Genomic DNA, 12209 nt, shown 5'->3' on the forward strand with positions numbered 1-12209 from the left:
ATTATTTGTTTTAAAAGATTCAGACGGTTCCCCCTGAATTCGTACTCTACATTCAACTTTTTCAAGAGTTAGTTTTGTTAAATTTACCAACTGATTTGGTATTCCTAGCTCTTTCATTGCTTTGAACATTTCTCTTCTATTAACAGAGTCATAGGCTGCTTTGTAGTCTATAAATATGTGATGAGTATCAATGCCATATTTCAGTGTTTTTTCCAAAATTTGTTTCAAGGTTGCAATCTGATGAATTGTAGATTTACCACCTCTGAAACCAGCCTGTTATTTTTTTACTATCCGTTCTGCATATGGCGCCATACTGTGACAGTACTGTGTAAAATATTTTATACGCTGCATTTAGATGTATAATTCCTCTATGTTCAAAGCTTTCAAAGATATCTCCTTTTCTGTGTATGGTGCAAAGTATTCCAAGGGATTTCTGTGTCCATATTTCTTTTATAAGCTACTGTAATGCCATAATGGTATCATGGCCACCTTCTTTATATAGTTCAGCTGGGAGATTATCTATTCCAGGGGATTTGTTTCTGGTTAGTTTTTTAACTACATCTTTAACTTCAAGAATCGTTGGTGGTTTCTCTTTCTTCGTGTCTGCTCCCCTTACCTCATATCTTTTTTATATCTTCTTTATCTTCTTTCTCTATATGAAGTGCCTGGTTAAAGTATTCCACCCATCTACTCAATACATCTTTCCTTGTTGTTAATAGGTCGCCATTCTGACTTCTGCATTGTCTTGTGGTTGCCGTGAATTCTTTTCTGTTGATTTTAACTTTCTTATAGAATGCTCTGAATTCTTTCTTCAGTTTCTTACGTCTATCAAATTTTGCCCGTCCGCTGCTATTTGATCCTCCCACCTTTTCCGTGGCCTTCCTTTTGGTCTTGCGCCCTGCATCTTACTATATAAGGCTCTCTTTGGCATAAAGCTTTACTCTTTTCTCTTTTTTAGAAGACTTCCAGCTTTCTTTTTGTGTTTTCTGTCACCGAATAAAAGTTCACCGAATAGACTTTAATAATATCGTCCCCAACAAAATATATCAAAAATAATTCTAAACTCGAAACTGCAACGAATAAAACATAATATAATTAAAAACATCAAGGAATTCACCGTTAGAAATGTATATAATCTCTTGATGCATGTGGCTAATAATTTTTATTTCAAAAACAGGTAGTTTACAGTTAGATTCTCTAACAAATGGTAATATTTATTGCAAACTATTTTAAAGGTCAGACGGTTAATATACGCGTATTTACAATTTCGCTGGAATCGCGTAGATTCACAACGAATTTCATATGTTCTTTATTTTAGAAAGTAAGAGTTGGCATTAAGAAAGCAAATACAGGGTTACGCAATTGAACTATTACCTATTCAAACGACCATAATTTTTTTGTGTGCAATTATTTTTTATTGATTCACATGACAAAAATGTGTGAAAATAATCGAAATTTCAGAATCCACTCACTTTAGCTCGATGTGACCACCTTTTGCCTTGACTATGGCCTTCAAACGATCAAAAAACGAGTTGCATGCTGCACGAATGTGATCTTCCGGTATTTTGGCCCATTCGCGTATAATTGCTTTCTTCAGCGCATCCATACTGGTATATTTTGTAGTCCTCACCTTGCTCTCCAAAATGGACCACGTATTTGCGTCTGGCGAATTCGAAAGCCATTGTGTGGATGAAATGAAGTGTGGAACATGGTTTTTAAACCATTTTTGGGGTTCAGACTAGCTTTATGAGACGGTGCCGAGTCTTGTTGGAACGTCCATTTTAGATTAGATTAAGAGAGGTGGCCTTTCGGCCTATTCCACTGCGACCTTTTCAGATCTATTGTGGTCCTCTAGTCCTAGATAACATTCACTAGCCTGACCCTTTTTATAAAGTCTAGTAGCTTCGAGACTGTACCTTCCATGTAGCTATTTGCCGGTGGATTTTCTTCTCCTAATGCAAAGAACCGCACATTTGCCAGACTGTCACACTGACATAAAATGTGCTCTGCTGTTTCTTCTTCGAGGTGACAGAATCTGCACAGGTCATCATCTGATAATCCCATCAGCTTCAAGTGCCTATTCAGCTTACAGTGCCCTGTTAGAAGACCTACTATGACCTTGACTGTTTTTCTGTCTTTGCTTATTAGGTCTGCCGTAAATTTTGGCGAATGTTCTGTAATGAACTGTTTCGCCTGTCTTTGTCCTGGTGAATTCCTCCACCATTCCAGAGATTTGCGAGCTACCCACTTCCTTGTAGCCGTTCTTGTTACTGATTTAGCAACTCCGCAGAAGGGTTCCGGTCCAATGAATGGCAATGATGAGCCTTGTTTGGCCATTTCATCTGCTTTTTCATTGCCCTTATGACCCTCGTGCCCCGATACCCAGGCTACCGTAACCTTGCTACGGTCTCCTAGTTTATTTAGGGCACACACGCAATCCCATACTAGCTTAGAATTGACCTCTACGGAATTGAGTGCCTTAAGCGCTGCCTGACTATCTGTGAAGATAGCAACTGAACAGAACGTTCTTTCCTGCCTTTCTATTTCTTCCACGGAGTGATGGATTGCAGTTATTTCCGCCTGGAAAACTGTCACATCCTTAGATAGACTTACCGGGAGGGAAATCTATCCCTTGATTTGTCCCTACTATGCCGGCTCCCACACCCTCCGATGTTTTTGAGCCATCCGTGTACCAGGTGGCAGCAGCTTGTATGGGTACACCTTTATTCCAGTCTTTGGAACGTCCATAGTCTACAACCGAAATGTTTGCGTGCCCACGGCCATTTGCATGCTTCGCTGGGATATTTTCAGTTCTTTGTCCATTTGATTACCACTACGACGCGGATTTCGCTCAAGTCGAGCCTTCACTTTCCGAACCATTTCAGGTGATGTTGCTGTTTTTTTTCGTCCACCACCATAGCGTTTGGCAATGCTACCAGTATCATTATAACGAGTTATGGTGCGATAAACAAACATTTTATTCACTTTGAGGTGTTTGAGCTGACGAAAAAAAGCTGGTTGTGATTTTCCAGCCAAATATAACGCAATCACACTATTACGTTTAAATTCCACTGCGAATAACTTTTGTTGTATGTATAAAACCTAAATGCAAATGTTTTATGTATAAAACATACTGAAGTGTTATCAGGCCAACTTTGACGTAGCTGTCATTATCGATTTGCCAGATATATCGATGTGAAGTTGGTAAAAGTTCAATTGCGTAACCCTGTATATGAAAATGACTTAATTAAGACCGTTTGATAAGTAAATGGAATGAATGTCAGTGTCTAAAAAATAAAGGATACGTTGTACAATAGTTTTACTAATTATAGCATTAAAAATATTAGACTAGATAGACTGGTTGGATGTAACTGATTGGGTTGTGATGATTTTATCATTGTATCGTTTCTTGTCGTGCTATTCAATTTTCTGTGAATTATTTCATGTGTACAGGGTTGCGATGAAGACGAGAGACAAAGTGCCATCTGTGAAATCTTGTTAGGGTGCTTGTCCGTTCCGAACTTTGGCGATCATTCTGGCTAAGATGATTTTGTCACGATAATTTGCCTACCAAATTGGGTATCACTTATAGGGGGTTGAAAGTGGGGACAGCAATTACTGGGCTGAAGATAAGGTAAGCAAACAAACCGAAACCTTTGCGAACGGCCACTCTTGATTTGGATGGAGAGCTGGGTCGTAAGTAAGTGAATAAAGGAGGGACTGGGAGGGGTAACTATAAAGAAAGAAATCAAGAAAATACTTACATACATTTCCTGGGCAACAAAACACAAGAAGGTTCCTAAACTATTTGAATTTAAACTTTCAGTTACAAATGATCTAAAACTGCTTTTGTTTGATTGAGCAAGTACGATTTAAAACTACACAACTTCAGCTATAAATTGTATCTAATGCTGTTTTCGTAGAAACATTTCCCGTGACGAGAGATCGTTTCTAACGTGAAAGTTTAAATTCAGCGTTTTTTAGGCATAATTCAAATGCCTCATATTTGTTGCCAAAACATAAAATCGAAAACTCTATAGGTTGTAAGGATTCGGCTTAAGCAACGGAAATTCCACAGCGACCTTTTAATTGAAGTGATAAATTTTATTAATCTCATCGTAAATATTAAAAAATGACAAACATTGCCGAACGTTTACTTAGCAGCTTTATAGAGAGTCACTTGTTTTGCGACAAAACTCAATAATTGCATACGAAAGCTGCACTCTTCTCTTTTAACACCCATGTTAATTTTTGTTAATAGGATAATCTTATCAAAAGATATCGAATTTTTACCGCCGAGTTGATACAAATTTTATTTAAAAAAAATTGATTTCGTGCGCGTAACTTACATTCAAAATCACAGGTCGCTTCAAGCTTTGTTTCTGAGAGAACGGTTCATTCTATGGCAGCTAATCTGGAAAGTTCAACGTATATGGCGCTAGTGTAGTTGGAGGTCACGTCAACTGCCCAAATTTGTATATTTCTAACTAAATATTGCATTTATTTCGGTGTGTATATTTATTTTGGGATAATAAGATGCCTCAGTGCTGTGCTGTTCCTTTGTGCTCATCGAAAACATCTGGACACAGGTTTCTCAAAGATAATCTGATAAGAAAAAAGTGAATTGTGGCAATAAGAAGCTATAAATATGTGCGACAGAAATGCATTTTCGTAGCAAAATAATGGATAAAAATTAATAAATCTAACATAGATACTATTAATTTGTCTTTTATTTGGTTATACACATTAAGATTATCTACTTTGATTATAAATAGTATTTTCAGCCAAGGCTGGAACCATATACTACTCAAAAAACTCTTTGGTTTGAGGGATTATTTCATTATGAATTAAATCATTCTACTTATAGAAATACATCTCATATCTTTTTTTGTCCAAATGACAAAATCACAGAACTCACGACCAGTGATTAACATCTAAGATTGCACTTGATTATAATAAGGAGGAAAAGACAGTTAAGATTTGATTTCACGTACAGTCCGTCTGTGTATCCGTTTATACGTATTTCGCCCTAATAGGGCTCATCAGAGAAGGGTATTCACAGTCGCTACGAACGCCAAAATAAATCTTTTCTATCTTAGGAAGCAATTCTACCATGGCTTCGTATAGACGCAAATAGCGACATCTAATATTAAAATCCGTAAACTAATTTTCGAAACCAAATTCAGAATTTTGCTTTAATCTGTGCCTTCTAAGAATTACAAGGCAAAACAGACGTTGATAAAGATGCTATTAGAGACATGGGAAATCTAAAAATTGCATTCCACAATATATCTCATCAACTAAGCAAAAGTCTTAGCGAATTGATTTCTAGTACTCGTACAGAGTATATCGTAATAAAAAGGAAAAGACAGTTAAGATTTGATTTCTCGTACAGTGCGTCTGTGTATCCGCTTATACGTATTTCGCCCTAATAGGGCTCATCAGACACGGTTATTCACAGTCGCTATGAACGTGAAAATAAATCTTTTCTGTCTTAGGAAGCAACTGAATGCACCATAGCTAATAAAAAATTATTTTGCATCACACTGTAGCCTTTTCTGTGAACTGCGGAACACATGTTCATTCCTTCTGCTAACTTATAAATACATAGAAAATAGTTATTTATGTCGACGATATCTATTGGGAGAACTTCTGAAGAGTAATCATATTCACATTACTGACAATAAAATGTTTGATTTGATATGGTTCTCCAACAGAACAGTCCACAATGTCATGTCGAAAATTATTATTTCGATCATATGTAGCCAACCTATAATATAATATAGAATACATAATCAGTTTCTGAGCAGGCAAAGCAATGAACTTCTGCCAGCGACATAATATCTTTCATGCATATATGAAAAGTGATAATTTATAATCAGTTGTGTTTTAAGGCAGCACAAAACTGTATTCAATGTACGGTAGGTAGGTAAAATTACCAGTTTCGTTACATAACTGTACTGGTACAAACCCATATACAAATACATCACTATAAGACTCAGACCAATATAAATATTTCTATTTTGGTAGATGTAGAAATGAAACATTAAGACGATGATTAATATAGTTCACTTTTCGAGAAGGTCTTCCTTTTTTTCAGTAATTCTCTCATTTCTTCTCCTCAATTCTTTTTTCAAGTCTCAAATAGTCCAAGATCCGTATTTTTTTGCCATAATTTATTAAATAGCAATAATTACAACCAACAAAATACCATACAAGTCCAACAAATTGTCAAATTTGTTGACCTCCAACTACACTAGTGCTGCCAAGCGGGAGTAACGGTGTACATAGCTGCCATTATACAGAAAAAGTGCTAATATACATTTTTGTTCTCAAAATTATCTCACCTACATTTCTGGTTTGAAACAGTTTTTTCTACGGCGTACAAATTCCTAATAAATCGATGTCCCTCCCCCCTCAACGAGGGACTTTTTTGCATCTTTTTTAGGGTCCCAAAATTAACATACTCAGCAAAATTCAGTAGGTTAGTCTCGTTTTTAGGGATCAAATCTCTGACGACTGGACTATTATTGCTGCAAAACAAAACCTTTTATTTGAATTAAAATTTAATTAAAACAAGCTTGATATATAAAATGATAATAAATTACTAACGGCATTCTTAAACTCTACAACTATTTGACTAATTCGATACTGAGTATTTTTAAGCCATTCTTTTTAAATTCCAGGTGGAAAGAATCTACACTCACCCTTCCCTACGAATCGAGTAAAACAGCTTGGCCCGTCTCCCAGTCGGAATCCTGTTTCTTGCCCGACTTTCCCGTCTCGATTTCCTATAACGAGAAAAGGTTCGAAGTAATCGAAGAAGTAAACAAGGGATCGTTCGGTAAGGTTTACAAAGCACAAGACTTGGAATCCGGACGTATATTTGCTTTGAAAGTCCTCTCCAAGTCAAAGGTAAGGTATTCATGTTAAGTTTTAATTTTTTGTTTTGCTGTATTAGCAGCATGAATTTTCTTGTAATACGAGGTCAAGATGAAAAGTTGTTGGCCTACTAGTAAACAGTTGTTGATGTACTGGATTTTTATGTTTTCTGAATGTTTTGATGAGCAATTTTTTAATTCGTTCATTTCGTCAGTTACAAATTATTGTAATAATAAACTTAGAATTTACCGATATATTTCTGATAATACAGTCTTATTGATGGATTGGTCGTTTTACTGATGGATCGGAACGTCCGATTTTCGGTTGGACAGTCAGATTTGTCCGTTCAAGATGTCGGTAACATGCTCGTTACACGCTCTATCCATCGCTTTCTGGGACCTAAGAGGGTAGGGTTCTCGGTCAGTGGCCATAGACACGGGCTATGGACACTTAAGGTGGGTACACATATGCGAGCCGAACGGTATACGTACAGTACGCGTACAGATCCTTGAAAAATATTCTACATCGTACTAATCGCATACTTATCTCGATCCATGGAAAGCGACAAACCAACAACGAACACACATGTGTGAAATGATTCATTTTATTTATAATTTGGGTACTGATTTATGTTCCTGTTTTTGCTTGTTTAACAAAAATAAAATTATGTACAGTAATCATCGACGTATAAATAAAGATTTTATCTTTATTTATACGTCCATGACAATAATCAGTTTACTGTTTTCTCACGTCTCTCTAGGAAGGAACACGTCATTCACACAATGTCGATTTGATGACACAATAAAAATGTTCGCTGCGTCTAGTAAGCGCCGTCCAAACTGAAAGCCGAGCTTCCTTTGAAGTCGTGAAAGAAACCGCAACAATTTGGTTCGCGACGAGTCACGATGAAACAGTACGCAAGCGGTTTTTTCTGCCGTACACATTAACGAATATAGCGTTCACAAACGGTTCGCGAACAGTTCTGCTCGCAAATGTGTACCCGCCTTTAGCTAGGATTAAATGCCTTTTAATAAGATAACACAATAAATAATGTTTATTGAGATAATAATAATAGTAATTAAATTGTTAGAAAACAGATATGTTAGAACTTATGCTAAGAATCTGAAAGAAATTAATAATTATCTCCTGATCCGGGAATCGGGAAGATAATTATGTTAATTATTCTTAAGTTAAGAATCTGAAAGGGAAAATATATTATTTATAACTAATAATCAAAATATAAGCAAAATACATATTAGTAAATAGGGAAAATGTCACTTGTCAAAATTCCTGAAGTGTGAAGGAGTTGAGCTAGGGACTTGGGATAAAGATAGGGATGTTTGTTACAGTGCCATTCGGGCGAATCAACAATAAAAAGTAACAAAAGTACACAAATAAAATAGTTATAGACAAAATTCGAAATATTTTTATAGAAATTTTCCCACGTCGCTGAGACCTGTGGGAAGAATTACAAGTTATTTTATATATTGTAAAATAGGCATAAATATTGCAAGTTTATTTTAATACCTGTAAATGAATAAAATGGCAAATGTCAAAGTCAAAAATAAATGTCAAGTTTTAACAGTGTACCTGAAAGAAAGAGGAATAAAACACAATATGTAAGTTTTATTAAAAATGTCAAAGTTAAAGTTTGAAATATACGTTTTAACAGTGTACCTGAAAAATAATGTAAATACCAAAATCAAAGATGAATCAACTTACAAGTTATTTTGCAGTGTACCTGGAAGAGAAAGGAAAACGCAATATAGGAATCTTTATTAAATCTCAATTCTTTAAGGATATAAGCACCGTCCGGTGGCTAAGTCCCGTGAAGTAGAGACTTAGCAGAATCCTGAAAGAGAAAATTCCTTACACGACTTGTAAGACTACCTAGATAATCAGATTTTGGACTAAGTCCAAAAGCACAGATTAAATCGATGACACTTTGCGACGCTTTTGAGGAAAATATTAGCAAATTCGACTAAGTCGAAAAGCAGAGATAAATTCCTCAAAAATGGCTGCTGTTTGGTTTGAAAACAAACCAACGTTAGAGCTGAGAACGTTAGGTTCTGGGTTTAAAGGTGAAAGCTGTGGAAATAAAACAGAAGCTCTGAGAACTGAATCAATCAGAGGATCTAACTTGCCAAGAAGGCTGGACCAGCGGACATATCCTGACCCGGTCTGATGTCCTGGCCGTCGTGCACTTCTTTTATGCTAAACAAAGTAGGTCAATCTGTAACGGTCGTTTTGGCCTTTTTACGATTGGACCTGCACGACGACCAATGCCCAATTTTCAGTATTATCATTGGCTGCAACTCAGGCGCCTTTCGACCAACGATAATACAGAAAATGAGCAACAGACTCCTGAATTATGATTGGCTGCAATTACTGTTGCCATTTGACCAATCACAATTCAGCAGGCTGGGCGACAAATATGTCGTACGGTCGGTTCATCCTCCGAGGTATTCGGAGTTTCATGGTGGTTTCCGACCGCCGCTCTGGAGGAAGAACGAAGGTTTTTGGCTTCCATCCCCTTGCTCGTGGAGTTATGCGTCCTTCACTCAGCGAGAAGCTCACCAGAGGCTCTGTCGTCAGCAAGGTGCCACCGATAGTGTAGAATACTTTAACAGTTCGAATTTCTTATGTGAATCGTATATATATTGCTCTTACATGAATTATTGGTTAGTATTCTATACACGGTGTATGCCTTGAATTTCACAGAGATGCCGGCCCTTCAAGGTGTATCAAAGTTCACCACACTCCTCGAGGCGTAGGACCACCGGCAGAGTGTTGACTCTGCGACTGCGCCTGGATTGTGAGGTAATTGTAAGTCCCCCTCGGGTCTTTTACTTATTTCGGCAATCATGCTCGATATCGAAGGGCTCATTGCGTACCGCCACCTCTCGGGAAATAATTTCAAGTCCCTAAAGCGATTTATTTCTAGCGAATGGTTTGGCGATGAAGTGCTAGTTCAGCTCGGCCACCGATTGAGTAATTCTAAGTTCACTCTGGCTTATTTACTCCTACCCGTCGGTGGTCTAGTGGAATGCTGTATCAGTTCGACACAATCCGAAATAGCTTTAAGACAACCTGACTTTTCCCTACTTCAAGGATCGATGTCTCTCTAGCCATGGAGCGTTTTCTCTGAGCTATTAACTGGCCTTTGCGAGGTAATTATGTCCGTTGCTAGACTTTTCTTTACATCGACAAAAGATAATCTAACAGTCCCTGCACTTCTTAATGGCTTCAATAATGTCGTAGCCGCAGGGCTTCGTGTCTATTCAAACACTAAAGAGCTTCTGGAACCTTCTTCGAAGCAAAGTCTTCTTATTTCGACGAAATGTTCACTCAGGTGGGAAATAAAACGCATAAAATTGAAAAAGGCTACTCAGCCAACGAGGTCTTGACGGGTATCAAGATTTAGACTGACTTGATCCCGAACGGAAGATGCGCTGCCTTTTTATGCGCTTGTTGATTGTATCTCCGCAGCGATACAAACGTAGTTAATAAAACTCTTTGTTATTGGCTGGCCAGAATGACAATTTTCGCTGTGATTCATCCACTCTGGCGACAAATAAAATCTGGATAAACTGGACAAAGAATTATCCGATTTTAATAAAATTTCGCTTATGTGGTGCCTGCTCTGGCCAACATACGTCTTATGAATTATATCAACGTAATCAATTTTTCATTGTTTGTGTTGATCTCGTGTTTGTTTGTCAAATTAGAAGGTGAAGAAGCATCTACCAGAGAATCAGAATTGTTTGCTACTATAATGTTGACTGGGAATCGAGATTTTCTTATATTATATAAGCTTGGTAGCCTATGGCGGTCTAAATAAGAGATTTCTAAAGTATTTTCTCTCGTGACCCTGTGATATTCACTTTAAACTATTCAGATTTCTAATAATAGTGAAATAATAATTAAATCAAAATATAGGTATAAAATATAGGTAGGTATAGTATAACTATTACAGGAAAAAAACTAAACAAAAAAATAAATTCATTTGATGGGAGGGATGAACTTGATGGTTTAACAGTAAATTATTAACATTTGGCATTAATTTGGTTACGTTTAATCTCAAATCTCGGTTAATTATGTCCAGCTTGTTTCTTTTTTTTTTGTTATAAGATTTATTACTGTGTTGAAACCCCTTTTACTGGGTATGAAGATAGAAAAGCAATTAAAAACTTTCTCGCGGTATTCGATAATACGGGATAAGTTTTTGAATCCAGAATTGTTGATGTCCGTTCTAAACTGTACCTTAAGTGGATTAATAATCCATTGCGGCATTACCAGCGTCAAAATATCCTCAAATCTAGTTTCAAAAACTGAATAGACGGCATTTTGTTTTTGGCTAGTTTTTTAACTGCATCTTTAACTTCAAGAATCGTTGGTGGTTTCTCTTCCCTCTCGTCTGTTCCCCTTACATCATCTCTTTCTTCTTTCAGGTTTTCTTCTTCTTCCTCTATATTAAGTGCCTGGTTAAAGTATTCCACCCATATATTCAATACATCTTTCCTTGTTGTTAATAGGTCTCCATTCTTACTTCTGCATTGTTTTGTTGTTGCCTTGAATTCTTTTCTGTTGATGTTAAGTACCTTATAGAATGCTCTGAATTCTTTCTCTCTATTGAGGTTTTCTATATATTTAAGTTCCTTAAGTTTTTTTTTCATTTCTTGTCTAGTATGTAATATAAAGAAACCTTCTATAATTTTGTTTTATGACTTTCAAAATATGGCAATCTGACGGACTGTAATATTTTTCGTGGACAAACGTTTGTGTAATATTTTTCACCTCACCGATTAAGGATTAAGATAAAGTACCACTACAAATATTGTTGATTTGAAATATTATACCCGTCCGTCCTTCCTAGTACTTTACAACTGGTTCTCTTTAATAATGATTTCTCCATAGTAATTCAGTTTTATGACCATTTTACAAATCGGACAGCTGGGTTATCAGTCAACAACCCTGTAATAAAATCCAATGTACTCAAACCCATATTTCTAAGAATTCTTAACGTTTTTGTATTAAATACTCGCCATGATTGTGGTTCGTTCAACCCGAATTCAATAGTTCCTTATTTTAATCTCCAATTTTACAGCTTAGCTAACTACCTGACAAACTTTCTATTATACTCATTTACATATTTTACCTAAATACGCATCCCTTTTGTGCACGGGGCAGTACTAAATAGACGAACTAGCAAAAATTTTGTTCTTAGTACTTCTTCAAAAGTCCGGCACAGTCCGTATTATCGACCAACAAGTTTTTTTGTTTCTTTTAACACCTCATTTTAATAGCGTGTTCCAAAAAACTGGGTT

The 12209-nt window shown here is 36.5% G+C and overlaps 1 protein-coding gene across 1 annotated transcript in view; it reads left to right on the forward strand.

The window, feature by feature from the left end:
• LOC140447373 (serine/threonine-protein kinase S6KL-like) overlaps window positions 1–12209 on the forward strand; it is a 290169-nt gene that overhangs the window by 19108 nt on the left and 258852 nt on the right. Inside the window, exon 3 of the mRNA XM_072539983.1 lies at window positions 6687–6915. Coding sequence (XP_072396084.1) covers window positions 6687–6915 — 229 coding nt within the window. The remainder of the gene's footprint in view (window positions 1–6686; window positions 6916–12209) is intronic.

This window comes from Diabrotica undecimpunctata, chromosome 8 (genome assembly GCF_040954645.1).
Source record: "Diabrotica undecimpunctata isolate CICGRU chromosome 8, icDiaUnde3, whole genome shotgun sequence".
Lineage (NCBI taxonomy): Eukaryota > Metazoa > Arthropoda > Insecta > Coleoptera > Chrysomelidae > Diabrotica > Diabrotica undecimpunctata.